General features: G+C 42.4%; 1 protein-coding gene across 1 annotated transcript in view; it reads right to left on the reverse strand.

Annotated features, from left to right (window-relative positions):
- LOC309550371 (NACHT, LRR and PYD domains-containing protein 3-like) overlaps nt 1-21,044 on the reverse strand; it is a gene marked incomplete at its 5' end in the record, with an annotated part of 44,167 nt that extends 23,123 nt beyond the window's left edge. The window contains 2 exons of the mRNA XM_082250766.1: nt 19,370-19,672; nt 20,981-21,044. Coding sequence (XP_082106892.1) covers nt 19,370-19,672; nt 20,981-21,044 — 367 coding nt within the window. The remainder of the gene's footprint in view (nt 1-19,369; nt 19,673-20,980) is intronic.
- Between the last annotated feature and the right edge of the window lie 1,094 nt (nt 21,045-22,138).

The following is a 22,138-nucleotide window of genomic DNA, read 5'->3' on the forward strand; positions in this document are numbered from 1 at the left end:
ATTTTTTGTTTATAGGCCACGTGTCGACCCAATGGTAGATGGAAATTGCACATTTCCATTGAATTTACGTGTTTGTTGATCCTCTTTCCGAATTCCTGTCTTGTCTTACCTATGTAGAATGCGTTACATTCGCATCTCATCATATACACCACGCCTTTAGTCCGACAATTGGTGAAGTGTTTGGGTTCAAAAGTTTCTCCATTCGGTAGAGTGGTTTTAGTACATTTTCTTATGACTTTGCATTGGTCACATGACCCACATGGGTATGTGCCTTTTGTCTTGCATGGGTCTTTGCGTGAACCTTCTTTAAAGTCGCTATGAACTAGTCCTTGTTTGACAGATCCTGCCTTTCTGTACGTGATTGGCGGGTGGTCTGTGAGAAAGTCTTTCACTGTTGGGTCCTCTTTCAGAATTGCCCAATGTTTTTCCAAAATTGCTTTGATTTTTTTATTTTCGTTGGTGTATCTTAAAATGATTCGCGTTTTTTGGTCGGGTTGTTTGAGGTCCTGGGATGGTTTTTTAAATAGTAACTCTTGTCTTTCCTTGGAGTTGGCCTTGTTGTAGGCTTTCCTTAGTGAGGTTTTGGTGTAACCCCTTTCCATCAGTCTTGTAGTGAGTGCATCAGCTTCTTTTTTGTATACTTCTTTTTTGGTGCAATTCCTTTTAATCCTTAAGTATTGACTGTAAGGTATGGCTTTTTTTAGTGGGGGTGGATGGAAGCTCGTGGCATGTAGAATTGAATTGCCTGCGGTTTCCTTCCTATAGAGTGCGGTTTGTATGCGTCCATCGTGTTCCTTGTGGATCCATGTGTCAAGGAATGGAACTTTTTGGTTACTGTAATTTAAGGTGAAATACATATTGTATGTGTTGTTGTTTAATGCGTTTTTTAGATCTTTGATTTGGTTTTCTGGTCCTGTCCACACTATCAGAATATCGTCTATGTATCTTTGCCATAGAAGTATGTTATCAGTTAGCCAGGCATTTTCTTCTTTGATGAGAAAGTCTTCTTCCCACTCTCCTAGATATAAATTGGCGTAGGTGGGGGCACAGCTTGTGCCCATCGCCACCCCGCAGGTTTGAAGGTAGTAGCGACCATCGAACGTAAAGAAATTCCGATTTAAGATGAATTCAAGCATAGTAATTATAAAGGTGTTAAATTTTTCATCCTGTGGGCTTAGCTGGTTGAGAGCATTCTTGATTGTTTCCAGTCCTTTATTGTGCGGTATATTGTTATACAAGGCCTCGACATCCACAGTGATAAGAAAGGAATCACTGGGGATGGTCATGTCGTTCATTATCTGTAACAGATGCATGGTGTCTCTAGTATAGGAGGTCAGTTTTGAGACATGTGGTTTTAGATATGCGTCAATCACTTTGCTTATGGCTTCGGTGATGTTGCCATTCCCAGATACTATTGGCCTCCCGGGAGGATCGATCGGGTTTTTGTGAATCTTTGGGAGTGAGTAGAAAGTTGGTGTCTTCGGGTGTCTTGATCGGATATAGTTCCAAAGTGTGGGGGAGATAGTTCCTTCAATTCCAGCTTTGTCAACTTTGGCATAAAATTCTTCTTTGTATTGTTCAATCATGATGGGCATGATTTGTTTATAACATTTTCGGTTGTTTAGAATTGTTTCACACATGTCTTTATACTTGGTGTTGTCCATCACGACAACATTCCCTCCTTTATCCGCAGGTTTGATGGTTATGTTTTCGTTGTCTTGTAACTCTCTTAGGGCTTTTCTTTGACTTTTGGTTAAGTTTTGTTTGTTTCTTGTCATGGTCATTTTTTCAAGGTCTTTCGTGGTTTCTCTGACGAACAGGGCTATGGCTGGGTTCTGGTTGATCGACGGGAATTTATGTGATTTTTTCTTAAACTGTGCGTTGATTTTTTCAACTATTGTTTTATTAGTATTAGTCGAGGTTGTGGTTTCTTCCTCATCGCTGTCAGTCCAACATTCTAGTCCCCCTTCTTCTAGGAGGAGGTTTAGGTCCCGTATAGCCCTGTATTCTGCCGCCGATAGTGCTGTTTGAGGTTCTGCTGTTTCGGGTTTCTTGCTGTACATAATTTTTTGTAATAAGTTCCTTGCAAAAAGGTTTACATCTTTTATAGCCTCAAACTTGTCTGCTGGTTTGTTGGGGCAGAAGGAGAGTCCTAATGTAAGGACTTCTATTTGTTCCTTGGTTAGTGTGTGTGAGGAGAGATTGACTATCGTGATGGTTTCTTTATTCATTCCTGTGTTTGGTTGTTGGTGTGTTATTTTTCTTTCGTCTGTTTCCGCGCCTTCCCTAAAAAAGGTCCTTGTTTGTTTGGAGGTTGCAGTCTCTGATTTTCCCGTTGAGATCTTGTGAAGATTTTATGAAGTTTTGCTGGTGGGTTGGTCTCCTCAGTCTCTTGTGCATTCTGTTCTGTGGTTTCATTATCCTCATCCGTGTTTTGTGGGTCTTCATTGGATCTTTCTGTTTCATATTGGTTTTCCCTTTGTTCTCTATTTTTGGGTGGGAATCTTCTCCTCTGAGGGTTTGCCTCTGTTCCAGATGTGTAGGACGATGAGTCTGAGGAGATGTAATTTTGTGGGTTCTTTCTCTGTCCGGATGGTGCATTTTTTCTCTGGTTTTTGTTGTTGTTCCAGCGGTATGCTCTGTTTTGGCCAAATGCGTTCTTATCGCGCCAGTACTTTTTCTCTTTCTTCCTTAGGATGTCCAGGCTGTGTTGTTCAATATGTGTTTTTAACTTTTTTTCTTGTTCCGAATATAGGGGGAGTGGTTTGAGGGGGGTCAACAGATCATATGTTTCTTTTATTTCTTCATCTAGATTTTTGAGTTGTCTTTCATACTCATTTTGTAGGAGTATCATCAGATTTTTTGAACATTCGTTGAGTATGGCCTCCCAGTCTTTTTTCATTTGTAGGGTGATATTATCCATAGTGGGAAAGATTTGTATTCTAAGTCCCACTGGGTTGATGTTTTCCTTTATGTAGCGTTGAAAAGATTTGATGTGCCAATACAAGGCTGATTTTCTTTCAAGATGTCTCCGTAGTGTATTAAAGAGTGCCGTGACGTCAGAATTCTGTTGTTCATTGCCCTGAAAGTCTTTTTGAATCCCGGTCATAAGGCTCTCCCACTCATTGCCAATTAGATTTCCGTTTGTCTCCTCCTCCATTTTGTCTTTATCCTTTTTAATCCAAAGACAATTATTATTCTTTGAGAAATTGGGTGTCTTAGGATTTTTTACACAGTGGGGTGTCGTTGATCAAATTCCTCTCTGTTGTTACTGCCCTTGGGCATACAGTTTGGAGAAGATCATTATGTGATTCCACTTGTGTATAATGAAATGCGATGTGATGGTAGTCCTGCTAATCGGCTACCATAGGTGAGTAGGGGAGGTGAGGTGTTATAGAGATCGTGAGGTTTTGGATGTGTTTTCCATCCGGGTAATAATGTAGAAGGGGTTTGTGATCTCTATGACCCTATGTATAGTTGGGTTTGCCGTCGTCCCTGGTTGAGTATTGTATCAGTTTGTTGGTACCTCAGGCCAATAAGAAGTGGGACTTTTAAGACAGGTATGGGGTATAAGGTAAAGTACAAGCAAAAAATTGCTAATAGTAACTAAATAATAATAATGATAATAATAATAAATGTTTAATTCTTAAAACATATGTACAGTGAAGTACAGTTGTGTGAGAGGGTTATAGACCCTTGTGAAGTTGTGTAATAGAAGGAGGGTTAGTGACATGTGAGAAATAGTGACTTTTGAGGGTATATCTCTGTTTGTTCCTGCTGTTAAGCTTGGGTGGTTCAGATCAGAGGTGTCTCCTATATCCTACGCGTTTCGGCCTTTAATTGGGCCTTTTTCAAGGTTGATTGTCACTATTTCTGTTGATAAAATGCAGGTTTTTTATTAAATATAAGTATCACCACTTTTTTTAAAAATTAAATAATAGTGGTGAATTTTTCAAAATTAGTACATACATGTTGTTTTCTTTGAATCCTTTTGTGTTGAAATGGCTCCCTCTTTAGCACAGCGAGAACCATGCGGTTTCCTGAAAAATTATACGTGTGTATATATTTATGAGATACAGCTACAAAGTTGATAGTGGTTCTACAGGTGTGTAGTTGAACTTACATGGGCTGTGTCTCATATCTGGGGTAGATCATATGAATCTCCCCTGGTGGTTAGTTTTGATTCCGGTGTGTGTGAAACCGGTTCTGGGCAAGGATATCCTTGTGCCTTTAAATGGTACAGTTCTATATAAGACAGGTACATGTATAGGAAGATTTTATATCTGTGATGCAATAATGCAATATATACAGTGTATAACATTTTGGGTTTGTTTTTACCTTCATTATCACTTTGCAGCAAGTGTTGTCCCATGCGGTTTCCAGCTGGGTCACACTTGAAAAGAAGGAGAAAAGACTCCTTCAGTAATGTATCTCCTTTTCAGGGTGGAGTAAGTAGTAAGGGTGGTGTTTCAAAACTTACAATTTTTCTTGTGCGCCGCTCTTGGTCCTCTCTCGTCCCCATTCAGTTGTGGAGTGAGAGAGGCAGAGGTTCCCCGGCCTTTTATCAGGCTCGCGCATGCGCTGTGAGCGCCGCACGTCTGAAACCAGATTACATACAGCTGGTGTGTGTCTCTGGTGCGCCTGCGTCCTATGGACGGGTGCGCTTCCAGTTTCCACCGCTGTTGCTCACTGGCGCGGCCGCCGACACGGAGAGGACACAGGTCACAGACTGGCAGAGTCTGAGGCGCCGATGTCGCTGGCTGTTACGTTGTGCCTGTAAAAAGCCCCTGGGAGGGAAAACAGTGAGAGATCCCCCCAGGGGCTTACCGTGCCGGGTGTGCTAAAAGTATGTGGAGATTTCTTCAATAAGGATTCAGTACAAGGCATAAGTGCATTATAATTTGCAAACATGAGGTATATAAAAGGAAAAAAGGAAAAAACAAGGAAAAAACAGGGGAGAACATTCCATAAAATTATTAGCAGTTTTAATAGCAGTGTAATGAATAGTCAGGTATAAAGGGGGAAGGAGGGGGAATTTTCCGGTTATATCCCCATTGGAAAAGAGTGGGGAAAGTCTGTCAGATCGGTCTTCTCAAAGCTTATGGAATCTAAAAAGGGACGGAATTCCGCATCTTCAATTCGTGTTTTTGATAAAAGATATAAGATGTATATATATATATACATCTTTGGACGAGTTTTTTTGTGAATGGATTGGATGGTGTAAATGGAGGATGATTATAAGTATGGGGTGTGTCAATGATTGCTTCATTGTATTTTTTCCTTTTGGTAGCAAGATTTGTGTGGCTGATGTTTTTGAACTTTTTGAACAAGAGTTTTTGTGAATGGACTTTCTCACAGTTTTATGATTTTTTCATTTTTTGATGAAGGTTTTTTATTCTAATCAGTTTTCCCTGATGAGAAACCTTCTAAAAAGGGGGCATAGCTTTCTGCTTCATTTAGGCCTGGAAAGGTGGTTGCGTTGAGACGTTTTATCCATCTCATCTCTAATTGAAGCAGGGTTTTGTTCCAATCACCCCCCCTCCTTGGGATGTGGATCCGTTCTAGGGCCATGAACGATATTTTTGGCATCTTATTGGCGTGTTTATAGGCCACGTGTCGACCCAATGGTAGATGGAAATTGCACATTTCCATTGAATTTACGTGTTTGTTGATCCTCTTTCCGAATTCCTGTCTTGTCTTACCTATGTAGAATGCGTTACATTCGCATCTCATCATATACACCACGCCTTTAGTCCGACAATTGGTGAAGTGTTTGGGTTCAAAAGTTTCTCCATTCGGTAGAGTGGTTTTAGTACATTTTCTTATGACTTTGCATTGGTCACATGACCCACATGGGTATGTGCCTTTTGTCTTGCATGGGTCTTTGCGTGAACCTTCTTTAAAGTCGCTATGAACTAGTCCTTGTTTGACAGATCCTGCCTTTCTGTACGTGATTGGCGGGTGGTCTGTGAGAAAGTCTTTCACTGTTGGGTCCTCTTTCAGAATTGCCCAATGTTTTTCCAAAATTGCTTTGATTTTTTTATTTTCGTTGGTGTATCTTAAAATGATTCGCGTTTTTTGGTCGGGTTGTTTGAGGTCCTGGGATGGTTTTTTAAATAGTAACTCTTGTCTTTCCTTGGAGTTGGCCTTGTTGTAGGCTTTCCTTAGTGAGGTTTTGGTGTAACCCCTTTCCATCAGTCTTGTAGTGAGTGCATCAGCTTCTTTTTTGTATACTTCTTTTTTGGTGCAATTCCTTTTAATCCTTAAGTATTGACTGTAAGGTATGGCTTTTTTTAGTGGGGGTGGATGGAAGCTCGTGGCATGTAGAATTGAATTGCCTGCGGTTTCCTTCCTATAGAGTGCGGTTTGTATGCGTCCATCGTGTTCCTTGTGGATCCATGTGTCAAGGAATGGAACTTTTTGGTTACTGTAATTTAAGGTGAAATACATATTGTATGTGTTGTTGTTTAATGCGTTTTTTAGATCTTTGATTTGGTTTTCTGGTCCTGTCCACACTATCAGAATATCGTCTATGTATCTTTGCCATAGAAGTATGTTATCAGTTAGCCAGGCATTTTCTTCTTTGATGAGAAAGTCTTCTTCCCACTCTCCTAGATATAAATTGGCGTAGGTGGGGGCACAGCTTGTGCCCATCGCCACCCCGCAGGTTTGAAGGTAGTAGCGACCATCGAACGTAAAGAAATTCCGATTTAAGATGAATTCAAGCATAGTAATTATAAAGGTGTTAAATTTTTCATCCTGTGGGCTTAGCTGGTTGAGAGCATTCTTGATTGTTTCCAGTCCTTTATTGTGCGGTATATTGTTATACAAGGCCTCGACATCCACAGTGATAAGAAAGGAATCACTGGGGATGGTCATGTCGTTCATTATCTGTAACAGATGCATGGTGTCTCTAGTATAGGAGGTCAGTTTTGAGACATGTGGTTTTAGATATGCGTCAATCACTTTGCTTATGGCTTCGGTGATGTTGCCATTCCCAGATACTATTGGCCTCCCGGGAGGATCGATCGGGTTTTTGTGAATCTTTGGGAGTGAGTAGAAAGTTGGTGTCTTCGGGTGTCTTGATCGGATATAGTTCCAAAGTGTGGGGGAGATAGTTCCTTCAATTCCAGCTTTGTCAACTTTGGCATAAAATTCTTCTTTGTATTGTTCAATCATGATGGGCATGATTTGTTTATAACATTTTCGGTTGTTTAGAATTGTTTCACACATGTCTTTATACTTGGTGTTGTCCATCACGACAACATTCCCTCCTTTATCCGCAGGTTTGATGGTTATGTTTTCGTTGTCTTGTAACTCTCTTAGGGCTTTTCTTTGACTTTTGGTTAAGTTTTGTTTGTTTCTTGTCATGGTCATTTTTTCAAGGTCTTTCGTGGTTTCTCTGACGAACAGGGCTATGGCTGGGTTCTGGTTGATCGACGGGAATTTATGTGATTTTTTCTTAAACTGTGCGTTGATTTTTTCAACTATTGTTTTATTAGTATTAGTCGAGGTTGTGGTTTCTTCCTCATCGCTGTCAGTCCAACATTCTAGTCCCCCTTCTTCTAGGAGGAGGTTTAGGTCCCGTATAGCCCTGTATTCTGCCGCCGATAGTGCTGTTTGAGGTTCTGCTGTTTCGGGTTTCTTGCTGTACATAATTTTTTGTAATAAGTTCCTTGCAAAAAGGTTTACATCTTTTATAGCCTCAAACTTGTCTGCTGGTTTGTTGGGGCAGAAGGAGAGTCCTAATGTAAGGACTTCTATTTGTTCCTTGGTTAGTGTGTGTGAGGAGAGATTGACTATCGTGATGGTTTCTTTGTTCATTCCTGTGTTTGGTTGTTGGTGTGTTATTTTTCTTTCGTCTGTTTCCGCGCCTTCCCTAAAAAAGGTCCTTGTTTGTTTGGAGGTTGCAGTCTCTGATTTTCCCGTTGAGATCTTGTGAAGATTTTATGAAGTTTTGCTGGTGGGTTGGTCTCCTCAGTCTCTTGTGCATTCTGTTCTGTGGTTTCATTATCCTCATCCGTGTTTTGTGGGTCTTCATTGGATCTTTCTGTTTCATATTGGTTTTCCCTTTGTTCTCTATTTTTGGGTGGGAATCTTCTCCTCTGAGGGTTTGCCTCTGTTCCAGATGTGTAGGACGATGAGTCTGAGGAGATGTAATTTTGTGGGTTCTTTCTCTGTCCGGATGGTGCATTTTTTCTCTGGTTTTTGTTGTTGTTCCAGCGGTATGCTCTGTTTTGGCCAAATGCGTTCTTATCGCGCCAGTACTTTTTCTCTTTCTTCCTTAGGATGTCCAGGCTGTGTTGTTCAATATGTGTTTTTAACTTTTTTTCTTGTTCCGAATATAGGGGGAGTGGTTTGAGGGGGGTCAACAGATCATATGTTTCTTTTATTTCTTCATCTAGATTTTTGAGTTGTCTTTCATACTCATTTTGTAGGAGTATCATCAGATTTTTTGAACATTCGTTGAGTATGGCCTCCCAGTCTTTTTTCATTTGTAGGGTGATATTATCCATAGTGGGAAAGATTTGTATTCTAAGTCCCACTGGGTTGATGTTTTCCTTTATGTAGCGTTGAAAAGATTTGATGTGCCAATACAAGGCTGATTTTCTTTCAAGATGTCTCCGTAGTGTATTAAAGAGTGCCGTGACGTCAGAATTCTGTTGTTCATTGCCCTGAAAGTCTTTTTGAATCCCGGTCATAAGGCTCTCCCACTCATTGCCAATTAGATTTCCGTTTGTCTCCTCCTCCATTTTGTCTTTATCCTTTTTAGATTCCATAAGCTTTGAGAAGACCGATCTGACAGACTTTCCCCACTCTTTTCCAATGGGGATATAACCGGAAAATTCCCCCTCCTTCCCCCTTTATACCTGACTATTCATTACACTGCTATTAAAACTGCTAATAATTTTATGGAATGTTCTCCCCTGTTTTTTCCTTGTTTTTTCCTTTTTTCCTTTTATATACCTCATGTTTGCAAATTATAATGCACTTATGCCTTGTACTGAATCCTTATTGAAGAAATCTCCACATACTTTTAGCACACCCGGCACGGTAAGCCCCTGGGGGGATCTCTCACTGTTTTCCCTCCCAGGGGCTTTTTACAGGCACAACGTAACAGCCAGCGACATCGGCGCCTCAGACTCTGCCAGTCTGTGACCTGTGTCCTCTCCGTGTCGGCGGCCGCGCCAGTGAGCAACAGCGGTGGAAACTGGAAGCGCACCCGTCCATAGGACGCAGGCGCACCAGAGACACACACCAGCTGTATGTAATCTGGTTTCAGACGTGCGGCGCTCACAGCGCATGCGCGAGCCTGATAAAAGGCCGGGGAACCTCTGCCTCTCTCACTCCACAACTGAATGGGGACGAGAGAGGACCAAGAGCGGCGCACAAGAAAAATTGTAAGTTTTGAAACACCACCCTTACTACTTACTCCACCCTGAAAAGGAGATACATTACTGAAGGAGTCTTTTCTCCTTCTTTTCAAGTGTGACCCAGCTGGAAACCGCATGGGACAACACTTGCTGCAAAGTGATAATGAAGGTAAAAACAAACCCAAAATGTTATACACTGTATATATTGCATTATTGCATCACAGATATAAAATCTTCCTATACATGTACCTGTCTTATATAGAACTGTACCATTTAAAGGCACAAGGATATCCTTGCCCAGAACCGGTTTCACACACACCGGAATCAAAACTAACCACCAGGGGAGATTCATATGATCTACCCCAGATATGAGACACAGCCCATGTAAGTTCAACTACACACCTGTAGAACCACTATCAACTTTGTAGCTGTATCTCATAAATATATACACACGTATAATTTTTCAGGAAACCGCATGGTTCTCGCTGTGCTAAAGAGGGAGCCATTTCAACACAAAAGGATTCAAAGAAAACAACATGTATGTACTAATTTTGAAAAATTCACCACTATTATTTAATTTTTAAAAAAAGTGGTGATACTTATATTTAATAAAAAACCTGCATTTTATCAACAGAAATAGTGACAATCAACCTTGAAAAAGGCCCAATTAAAGGCCGAAACGCGTAGGATATAGGAGACACCTCTGATCTGAACCACCCAAGCTTAACAGCAGGAACAAACAGAGATATACCCTCAAAAGTCACTATTTCTCACATGTCACTAACCCTCCTTCTATTACACAACTTCACAAGGGTCTATAACCCTCTCACACAACTGTACTTCACTGTACATATGTTTTAAGAATTAAACATTTATTATTATTATCATTATTATTATTTAGTTACTATTAGCAATTTTTTGCTTGTACTTTACCTTATACCCCATACCTGCCTTAAAAGTCCCACTTCTTATTGGCCTGAGGTACCAACAAACTGATACAATACTCAACCAGGGACGACGGCAAACCCAACTATACATAGGGTCATAGAGATCACAAACCCCTTCTATAATGGAGAAAGATACCCTCCTCATGAAAAAGGAAAGTGAAATTCAGACTTTGAAGGAGCAAAGTATGTGTGATATGTTGGAGTTGCGTGATCAGCTGGAAAAAAGTCTTCAGTCTTTGGAAGCTACAAAAATAGACCTGCAGGGGGTGCAGGAACAGAATGTGTCTCTGAAAACGACATGGTCTCTCAGCGACAAGGAGAAAAATGAGAGGGAGGCTAAATTACTGAGTACTGTGTATGAGCTCACCACTTTGAGCAATGTGGTAGATGAATTACGTACGGACTGTGAAAGTTGGAAAGAGGAAGCCCAACGTTTCCAGCAGCAGCTAAAGAAGAAAGAAGCCTGTGTGGCAGAATTACATTCTCATTCTCAGAAGCTAGCCAATAAGGTGAAGGCTCTTATGCAGGGAAAAGGAGATTGTGAACATAAGAGGGAAAAAGTAGAGGCACAGCTGCAGGAATCGCAAGTCAAGGTGTCAGAAGGTGACCGATTGTGTGCTAAGCTGTCAGAGAAGTCAAACCGACTACAGGTTAAGTTGGACAATGTCACAAATCAGCTTTCTCAAGCAGACAGAAAATCTAGAGAAATTGCGGAAGATTTTTCTATCTTGGAATCGCAGCTTCAAGACACGCAGGAACTCTTACAGGAAGAGAGGTGTCAAAGGCTGAGTTTTAGCACAAAGCTCAAACAAATGGAAGATGAGAAAAATGGCTTCCTGGAACAATTAAAAGAGGAGGAGGAAGCAAAGAAAAACCTATCAGAGCAAGTCGCAACATTGCAAGCTCAGATAGCGGATATGAAAAAACGCATGGAAGAAAGCGTTGGTTCATTAGAAACTGTTGAAAATGTGAAAAAGAAGTTGGATCAGATGCTTGGGGAGGAGAAGACTGTGTCTGCAAAATATGCAGAAGAACGCGACCGTGCAGAAACGGAGGCGCGTGATAAAGAGAGCAAAGCCCTGTTTTTGGCTCGCTCCTTGGAGGAAGCTCTAGAGTGTAAGGTTGAACTAGAAAGAGTTAACCAACAGCTGCGTACAGAAATGGAAGGTTTGATCAGCTCCAAGGATGACGTTGAGAAAAGCGTTCAGGAGCTAGAAAAGTCTAAGCGAGCCTTAGAACAGCAAGTAGAAGAGATGAAGATTGAGTTGGAAGAACTTGAAGAGGAATTACAGGAAACAGAGGATCTGTCCCAAAGAGGGGATAGTGTGCCTGATGCAGTTTTTAAAAGAATCAGTGTTTTGGGGTCTGTCCTGAGTGAGCCTCAGAAATGTGATAACATGTGGCTTGAATCACCCCTTTGGAATAAACCGTTCCTTCAAAAACTTCAAGCATTGGAAAATGTATCATTAGAGCTTTAGCAAATAAAGGAGCTGTGTAAGAAATGTGATGATTTCTCAGTTCAGGCTGAAAACCTAGTGGAGAAAACTAAAGCGGAGAAAACTAAAGCAAGTGATATAAAGCTGGGAGAAAAAAGCAAACACCACCTAGTGGAGAAAACTAAGGCTGTTGGTGAAAACGTGAAGCAAATGAATAAGTGCCTTTCAGGGAATATTTCCAAAATGGAACTGGTGAAAGACAGGTGGCAGAAGTATGATCGTGATCGTGAGATACATTCCATGGGGAGTTCAGATAAAGAAAAGGAACTAGGTGACCTTGAGCGGTCAAATAGTTCAGCAGAGATGCAATTCAACTGTGTTGTTGCCTTTGACCCATATGATGGTGGAAGGAAAGTTGATAGAGTACAGACATTTCTGGGAACAAAGCTTAGTGAAGCAGAGGTTCTCAAAGTTTTGTGGAAAACATTTATTGATTGCAGAGAAAGGCGGCTCAAGATTGGTGAAGACCATAAGATTAGCAAAATTGAGTTGCCTATGGATCACGGTCCTCCTTGGTGGATAGGACAGACAGTTATGAGGGACAAGCTGTCTGACATTTGTGAGAAATCTGTCAATGAAGATGACAGAAACGAGAAGGAGCGAAATGATGCTTAAAATGCAGTTGAGGAATGTGTATATGAAATGAGAGACAAACTGTGTGGCATTTATGAGAAATCTGTCAATGAAGATGACAGAAACAGTTTCATCCTGAAGCTTGAGGATACTAGGAGGCTTATCAGTGAGAGTCAAGAGAAGTGCCTGACACATGCGTGCCTGGAAAACTGTGTCCCAACCCTAGGGTTGAAACAAGAGGGGGGGGGGGGTATGTGACAGGAAGTCAGGTAAATCTGTGGATGTAGTCACAGACAGGAGATACATTCCCACCTGGTTTGGAAAGTTCACCAATTACTATAGGGTGTCGGCTGAAGAGATAGCCAGCAGGAAGTTGAGAACCATTCAGCTGTTCAGAATGAGGAAATGAAGGCCTCTATAATTTGTCCAAAGGAAGTCTAAGGATTGCTGCCTCCTGATGCTGTGGAGAGGAGGACAGTCAGATGTGTGCCTCCCGACGCCGTGTGGGCATGGGAGAAGGACTGCTGCCTCCTGACGCCATGTGGGTAGAGGAGGACAGTCAGATGTGTGCCTCCTGACAAGCTGTGTGAGCATGGGAGAAGACCTCCTGGAGCGATGTGCGCTGAGGAGGGTATAACAAGTGTGAAGACTACTCAAGGATCGTTTCTATGTGAAAAGAAACCAATCGATATTTCCTGTGTGAAGGGGAAATTAATAAAGTGTGAAGACTTCTCAAGGTGAGAAAATGAACTATTTCTATGTGGAAGAAATAAATGAACTGTTTGCTATATGAAGAGACAAGCAAAGGGACATGTTCAATGTGAAGAGGAAAAGGGACATGTTCAATGGACATTTGTTGTGTGAAGATAAAACATGGACTATTGAGAGTCTGTTGTATGATCAGCCAAGTCTGCCCAACAGTAGGTTGGAGACAGACTTCATTAGATAGGTTCCTGTGTGTGAGAAGGTAGCCTCCCACAGTGGTAAGGATTTATTTTGTGTTTTATTTTTATTTTGGATGTTTTTGACGCTTGCAGTATGGTGAAGAAAATTGCATGAATAAACCAAACTGTTGTTTGCAACCACTTCTTGGCTATCTCCTTGTGTAAACGCACCCCCCAAAGGGGTCATCCATACCCGCCACCGAGCTAATCTCCCACAATATTTATATATATATTGTGACAGGAGGTCAGGTAAATCTGTGGGTGTTGTCACAGACGGGAGATACATTTCTGCCTTGTTTAGACAATTCACCAATTACTATCAGGTGTCAGCTGCAGAGATAGCCAGAAAGGTTTAAGGACGTTGGAAAGCTTCAGCTATTCAAAATGAGGCAATTAAGGCCTCTATAAGTTTTTCAGAGGATGACTACTGATTGCTGCATCCTGAGGCTTTGTGCGTTACGGAGAGCAGTGAGCTGAGAAAGACTTCTGAAGGTGAGGTGGTGTTGACTTTTTCTGTGTGAAAAGAAAACAAATAGACTATTGGTTTTCTGCTGTATGACTAGCAGTGTCTGCCCAGCAGTAGGTGGGTAGGTTCCTGTGTTGTGAAGGTAGACGCCCCAAGTGGCCAGGGTTTATTTTATGTTTGTTTGATTTATGCTGTTTGGATGCTTGCACTTGTTTCCAGCAAATTGGAAGAATAAACCATAGACCGTTGTTTTCAACCACTCCTCTGCTGTCTCTCTGTGTAGCGAACCCACCCAAGGGGTCACCCACACCCGCTACCGAGCTAACCCCTTACACATGGTGGAGGATGCGGGCAGTTAAAGTAAACCCAAAATGGAGGAGATACTGAAACAACTGGCTATAGCAAATGCAAATCAACAGCAAACAAATGCAAATCAACAACAGGCAAATGCAAATCAACAGCAGACAAATGCAGGTTTTCAGCGGAGCCTTGCAGCTCAACAACAGGCTCACCAAGAGAGCATTGCAGGCCTGGAACAGAGACACCAGCAGCAAATGGAGGCCATCATGAAACAGCTTCAGAGACAGCAGACCGAGGCTGGGAGTCAGGCCAGTAACATACCGACTTTTCGGGTAAGCCATTTATTGCCAAAGATGCCTGCAGATGATGACCCTGATATGTTTCTGACCACGTTTGAAAGAACAGCGGAGAAAGAGAGTTGGCCTAAAGAACAGTGGGCTGGACTAGTGGCCCCCCTATTATCTGGAGAAGCCCAAAAGGCATATTTTGATTTGGAGCTTGCAGATGCAAAAAACTATGATAGATTAAAAGAGGAAATATTGGCATGTTTTGGGGTAACCTTGGATGTCTGTGCTCAGTGGGTCCACAATTGGAGTTATCAGCTGAGGAAGCCACCTCGGTCACAGATGTATGACCTCATCCATTTGGCTAGGAAATGGATGCAGCCAGAAATTCTGTCCGGACCAATAATTTTGGAACGAGTAGGACAAATTTCTTAGGTCTCTTCCTAACACCCTGCAGAAATGGGTGAGGCATGGTGGTCCGGAAACCGCAGACAAACTAGTAGACCTGGTCGAAAGGTACCTAACAACAGAGAATTTGACCTCTTTCCCCAGAGACGCATAGACTTTTCACCCCAAGACCAGACCCTCCCCACCTATGGGTAAGACTGCATCAAGGGATGGGGGTGGAGAGAGGGACCAAAGAGCAACTAGAGGTATTATCAGGACTACTGTTAATGTTTGGCGAGAGTGGCCTGGAAGACCCATCCCACAGGAGAGGACCAGAAGGTTGATTTGTTACCGTTGGCGGGAAGAGGGACATGTAGCAGCGGTTTGCCCAGCGGGTGATGAACCCATGCAGTGTGACTTTCTGACAGAGAGACGACAGTACCTTTTTGCAACCACATGCACTGCAGTAAAGGGGAATGAGAAACCTTTATATAGAATGTGCTTAGATGGTAAAGATGTTGTGGTATTGTTAGATTCAGGTAGCCTGGTCACCATAGTGAAAAGTGATCTAGTGGTGGGAAAAAACTTACATCCTAGGAAAATGGCTGTAATTTGTGTACATGGGGACACTCGAGAATATCCGGTGACTACAGTTTCCTTTGAAACCTCCCTCGGAACTTGTGTCACCAAGTGGGTTTAGTTCCCAAACTGCCACATGACGCCATTATGGGAAGGGATTTCCCAAAGTTCTGGGAAATCTGGGATTGCCCAGATTCCCCAGTAGCTGGTTCTTCTGAGCCTGAAACATCTACTCCAGAATCCTCTAACTGGGAGGATTCTCATGAGTTTCCATTCTCAGTCTTAGCAGGGGAAGCACCAGTCCCTAGGGAGGAGCCTGCTACCTCAGAAGAGGAACAGCAGCCGATATGGTTTGATGACCTCGAGGTGCACCGAGAAAATTTTATCACTGAGCAATTGAGGGACCCCACATTGCTAAGAGCCCGGGAGAATGTAGTGAAGATAGATGGGGAGTTAGTTAACCCTGACGAGAGGATTGCCCTCCCTTACTTCATTATTGAAAGGGACCTGTTATATCGAGTGTCACGGAGGATAGAGGACACCCTTGAGCAACTGGTAGTGCCTAAACCGTACCGCAAAATGGTTTTGGAACTGGCCCATGGGCACATTCTTGGGGGACATTTGGGAGCAGAAAAAACTCGGGAGAGAATCACCCAGGGGTTTTATTGGCCTGGGATCACTAAGGAAGTGGAATTGTACTGCTCTTCCTGTCCAGTGTGTCAGATTACTGCACCCACGCCACATTTCCGCAGTCCGTTTGTACCCCTGCCCATTGTCGAGGTCCTTTTGAGAGGATCGCCATGGACTTGGTTGGCCCCTTACTGAAGTCCACTAGAGGGCACCAGCACATCTTGGTAATAATGGACTATGCCACCCTGTTACCCAGAAGCGATTCCTCTCCGAAATACCTCTGCTAAAACCATTGCCAAGGAGTTATTTCAGGTTTTCAGCCGTGTGGGTCTTCCTAAGGAAGTCCTAACTGACCAGGGCACCCCGTTTATGTCTAGGGTGACCAGAGAACTGTGTAAACTCCTGAAAGTGACCCAATTACGTACATCAGTATATCACCCTCAAACAGACGGGTTAGTGGAGAGGTTTAGTAAAACTTTAAAACAAATGTTGAGGAAGGTGGTGGATAAAGACGGAAAGAATTGGAATTATCTGCTCCCTTATCTGATGTTTGCCATAAGAGAGGTTTCCAAATCATCCACAGGGTTCTCTCCGTTTGAGCTGCTGTATGGGAGGCACCCCCGGGGCCTACTGGACATTGCCAGGGAAACATGGGAGAGTGAGAGTTCCCCTCATTGAAGTGTGATTGAACATGTGGCACAAATGCAAGATAGAATTGCCCAAGTGATGCCGATTGTGAAGGTACATTTAGCCCAAGCCCAGTTGGCTCAACAAAGGATTTACAATCTTGGGGCCCAGGTCCGTTCTTTTGTACCTGGTGATAGGGTGTTGGTGCTGGTCCCCACGGTCGAAAGTAAATTCCTATCCAAATGGCAGGGTCCCTATGAAGTGTTGGAGAGAATGGGGGTGGTGAATTATAAAATTAGCCAACCGGGAAGACGAAAACCTGAGCAGCTCTATCACGTGAACTTGTTAAAACCATGGAAGGATAGAGAGTCCTTGATCGCTGAGACTACCCGATTTTCTGCTGCATTTAACCTGGCTGTCCCTGAAGTTGGGATAGCGGAGACTCTGTCCAAAACTCAGCAACAGGAGTTTAAAGAATTTGTGCTCCGTAATAGGGAGAAGTTTTCAGACCTGCCAGGTTGGGTCTCCGGAGTTAAACATGACATTATCACCACACCAGGGGATAAGGTCAAGTTAAAGCCTTATAGAATTCCAGAAGCCCAGCGAGAGGCAATTCGCCAGGAAGTAAAAAAAATGCTTGAGTTGGGGGTGATAGAAGAGTCAAATAGTGATTGGTCCAGTCCCATTGTCTTAGTGCCCAAACCAGATGGAAGTTGGAGGTTTTGTAATGACTTTCGCCACCTGAATAAAATCACTAAGTTTGACACCCATCCTATGCCCCGCATAGATGAACTGATTGATCGCCTAGGCACTGCACGGTACATGACGACGTTAGACCTGACCAAGGGTTATTGGCAAATTCCTCTCTCGGGGTCGGCCAGGGAAAAAACAGCATTTGTAACTCCAAACGGATCTTTCCAATATCGGAGGATGCCTTTTGGGTTACAGAATGCTCCCGCCACATTTCAACGCACCATGGTTAAGACCCTTCGGCCTCATCGAGCCTATGCTGCTGCATACCTCGATGACGTGGTCATCCACAGTGAGGATTGGGACTCACACTTACCTAAAGTTCAGGCTGTGTTGGATTCCATCTGGAAAGCCGGGTTTACAGCCAATCCAAAAAAATGTACCCTTGGGCTAGAAGAGACAAAGTATCTGGGGTATACCATTGGAAGAGGTCTAATCAAGCCCCAAATAAACAAAGTTGAGGCTACTCAGGATTGGCCACGTCCAACCAACAAGAAACAGGTTTGTGCATTTTTGGGGATCGCAGGTTATTATCGCCGTTTTATTCCCCATTTTGCCTCACAGGCTGCTTCCCTGACCAATTTGACCAAAAGGAAGGAGTCTGTCATGATCAAATGGACTCCCAAAGCAGAAACAGCTTTTCAGGCTTTAAAACAGGCCTTATGTAGTCAGCCAGTTTTAAATTCGCCTGATTTTTCACAGGACTTTGTGGTTCAGACAGATGCGTCAAATGTGGGTTTAGGAGCTGTACTGTCCCAGATTATCAAGGGGGAAGAACACCCTGTTATGTACCTCAGCCGAAAGTTGAAGGCCCATGAGGAGAATTATGCCACCATTGAGAAAGAGTGTTTGGCGGTGAAATGGGCTTTGGATTCTCTCCGGTACTACCTCCTGGGTAGACAGTTTGAACTGGTGACAGATCATGCCCCATTAAAGTGGATGGCACAGAACAAGGAGAACAATAGGAGAATAAATAGGTGGTTCCTGGCCCTTCAGGAATTTAGTTTTGTGGTAACGTATCACCCCGGTGTTAAAATGGGGAATGCAGATGGTTTGTCCTGAGTGCATGCATGCCTGGCAACCTGTGTCCCAACCCTAGGGTTGAAACAAGAGGGGGGGGGGTATGTGACAGGAAGTCAGGTAAATCTGTGGGTGTTGTCACAGACGGGAGATACATTTCTGCCTTGTTTAAACAATTCACCAATTACTATCAGGTGTCGGCTGCAGAGATAGCCAGAAAGGTTTAAGGACGTTGGAAAGCTTCAGCTATTCAGAATGAGGCAATTAAGGCCTCTATAAGTTATACAGAGGATGACTACTGATTGCTGCATCCTGAGGCTTTGTGCGTTAAGGAGAGCAGTGAGCTGAGAAAGACTTCTGAAGGTGAGGTGGTGTTGACTTTTTCTGTGTGAAAAGAAAACAAATAGACTATTGTTTTTCTGCTGTATGACCAGCAGTGTCTGCCCAGCAGTAGGCTGGGACAGACACCATAGGTAGGTTCCTGTGTTGTGAAGGTAGACGCCCCAAGTGGCCAGGGTTTATTTTATGTTTGTTTGATTTATGCTGTTTGGATGCTTGCACTTGTTTCCAGCAAATTGGTAGAATAAACCATAGACCGTTGTTTTCAACCACTCCTCGGCTGTCTCTCTGTGTAGCGAACCCACCCAAGGGGTCACCCACACCCGCTACCGAGCTAACCCCTTACAATATATATATATATATATATATATATATATATATATATATATATACATATATATATATACATATATATATATATGAAATATTCTGAGGTTTTAAGTTGTTTTGTAGCAAAAAAAGTTTTTTGTTTTTTACATGTAGGAGAACTCTGTTGCTCCTTGGAAGATGTCCCATCGAAAGAAACGCGTGCCGGACAGAGTTTAGTGGCGACGTTATTATGCCCACCCGGAGAGTCAGCGGTGCTGTGCGATATGCTCACACAGATATCTATAAAGAATTGTTATGAAATATTCATTAAAACAAGAACTCACCATTTTGTGACCTCCTCTCCTGGAGGTCATTTGCAGGTCCCATCAAATCAATCAGTGTAAAGACTTTAATCATGACATCCAGAGCCCCTTCTTCTCCATAATTGTTTATCATGACGTCCTTAGTGGTGATCCAGTCTGCATTTTCTAGTCTTCCTCTGGGAATGGAACGTTTATCTCCAAAGGGGAAATCCGACAACTTGTTCTTAAATTTCTTGAAGTCACATCCTTTGAGATCCTCCAGAGAATATATGATAAGATCTCCTGGGGTTTGTGGGCCCTTTCCCAGGACATCCGGATCCAACCCTACAGAGAAGACATTCAGCAATCATAAACATTAGTCCTGATTGAACTGGTTTTTATAATTGGCCAATTATGATTTTTTATCTTGGTATTCAGTATTTATGGTGTGTATGGTTTGTATGTTTTGATACAAATAATAAACTATGATTTTATATATATTGAGCTCCCCACTGAGTCTCCTCCGTAAGCAGTAGAGGCCTTGGATGGGTTACATTGTTATATTGGTATATTGTGTAATTAGAGGTTCAGTCTCAGCCAGGCTTTTTTTGTTTTTGCCAATGCTATAAAGAGCATATAGAAGGGAAAGGCAATTATCCCTCAATATTTACCCAGATAGCAAGCAATTGTGCTGCAAGTGTGAAAATGACTTGCTAAGTTATTGCTAGACTTGCCAGGCTTCACAGGTTTGCTGCACAATTGCAGCAAGTCCCCATTGCATGACTCCAGATCAATTTTCTCTGCAAACAGTCTGCAAGTTCTGGTTCAGTTATGTTGTGTAATAGTCATCCTACCACAGGGGTCACTGTGGCTGAATTTTCATGTTGTAGCGCAGCCTCTTTTCAACCAGGGTGCCTTGAGGTTTCTTCACAAGGGTGCCTTGGCAAAATGCCTAAAAGTTGATCACAAATTGTATACAAGCCAGTGGGTGGATAAAGGCTGCCTTTTAGTTACACAAAGCCACAGGTTTTCATTATGCACCATTACAACTTTCTAGAAACTAGCATCCTAACAACCAATGGCATCATTAGTTGGGAAGGAAGATGTCTGTTTCCTCCCCCGCATCCTTGTTTGCCCCTCCTCTGCTGTTCTCTTTCAGCACTGGGGTCACATTAGCTGACTGATAGAAATAAATTAAGGGAGAAGAGAAACATTGGAATACTAGTCAGTACCAGTGTGAAGAATAAATCACCTCTAACGTTAGGTGTCCTATGTGTAAATGTTGCTGCATTATTAAAAACTATTTGAATAGTTTTAATACATTTAAGAATGGGGTGCCTCAAGGTTGAAAAAAATCACTGCTGTAGACTTGCAGAACTCTTGCTTTAGGCCCCTTTTACACAGTCCGCTCCGTCAGTGGACTCCGTTTATCTCAGCGGGGGATCGATCGATTTGAGATAGTCTGACTTGTCCTTTGACCAATCAAAACAATCTTAGTGTGGCATAAATTCCTTTTCCTGCTGCTGTAAACATCATGTAGGATGTCACAAGTAGGATGGTTAGGACGAAGATCCGACTTTGATCAGACTTCAATGAATGGGCTGATGTAGGACCAAAGTAGTACAGGAACTTTTTTTTTAAAGTCAGACCGACTTGTGTTGGACCGGTTAAGATGGCTCTCAAAGGGAAACCTTGATTTATCCACGCCATGCGACATGTACTCTCAAAGTCGGAGCGTGTGTCGTACCAGTTTGAACCAGGCCTTAAACTCATCACTGCAACTTTGCTCTTGTTAGAGACTTGCCATGCAAATTTGCTACAAATCGGAAGTGTCAACTAGAACTTGTGCTTCAAATGCTGTGTACAACTTGCCAATGAAAATGTGCATCAAGTTAACAGACTTACAATTCAACACTGCCACAAATTTGTGGCAAGTTATCCTTGCTGTCTGAATATATGTACATTATATACATTATCCAATGGAGAGGGATTGGCTTCCCTGTGATAATCTCACATGACTGTCTCTATGATGGTAGGTTACATCCCTGATTAATGAATATTAGCTGCATACATCTAAGGGTCTATTAATTTAAAAAAAAATATACTATTATGAAAAATCCCCATAATGTGTCTATGTTTTTTTTTTTTTTTTTATGATTGTCAGCTCCATCAAGTGGACATAATGCTATTCAGTATCTCACAGTGAGTACACCCCTCACATCTTTGTATATTTTTTATTATATCTTTTCATGTGACAACACTGAAGAAATTATACTTTGCTACAATGTAAAGTAGTGAGTGTACAGCTTGTATAACAGTTTAAATTTGCTGTCTACTCAAAATAACTCAACACAGCTAATAATGTCTAAACTAAAGTGAGTTACCCCCCGTAAGTGAAAATGTCCTAATTGAGCCCAATTAGCCATTTTCCCTCCCCGGTTGTCATGTGACTCATTGGTGTTACAAGGTCTCAGGTGTGAATAGGGATTAGGTGTATTAGATTGGGTGTTATCACTCTCATTTTCTCATACTGGTCACTGGAAGTTAAACATGGCACCTCATGGCAAAAAAATCTCTGAAGATCTGAAAAAAAGAATTGTTGCTCTACATAAAGATGGCCTAGGCTATAAGAAGATTGCCAAGACCCTAAAACTGAGCTGCAGCACACTGGCCAGGACCATACAGCGGTTTACCAGAACAGGTTCCACTCAGAACAAGCCTCACCATGGTCGACTAAAGAAATTGAGTGCACATGTTCAGCGTCATATCCAAAGGTTGTGTGCTGCCAGAATTGCTGCAGAGGTTGAAGGG

This window comes from Pelophylax lessonae (assembly GCF_965119305.1).
Source record: "Pelophylax lessonae genome assembly, chromosome: 3".
Lineage (NCBI taxonomy): Eukaryota > Metazoa > Chordata > Amphibia > Anura > Ranidae > Pelophylax > Pelophylax lessonae.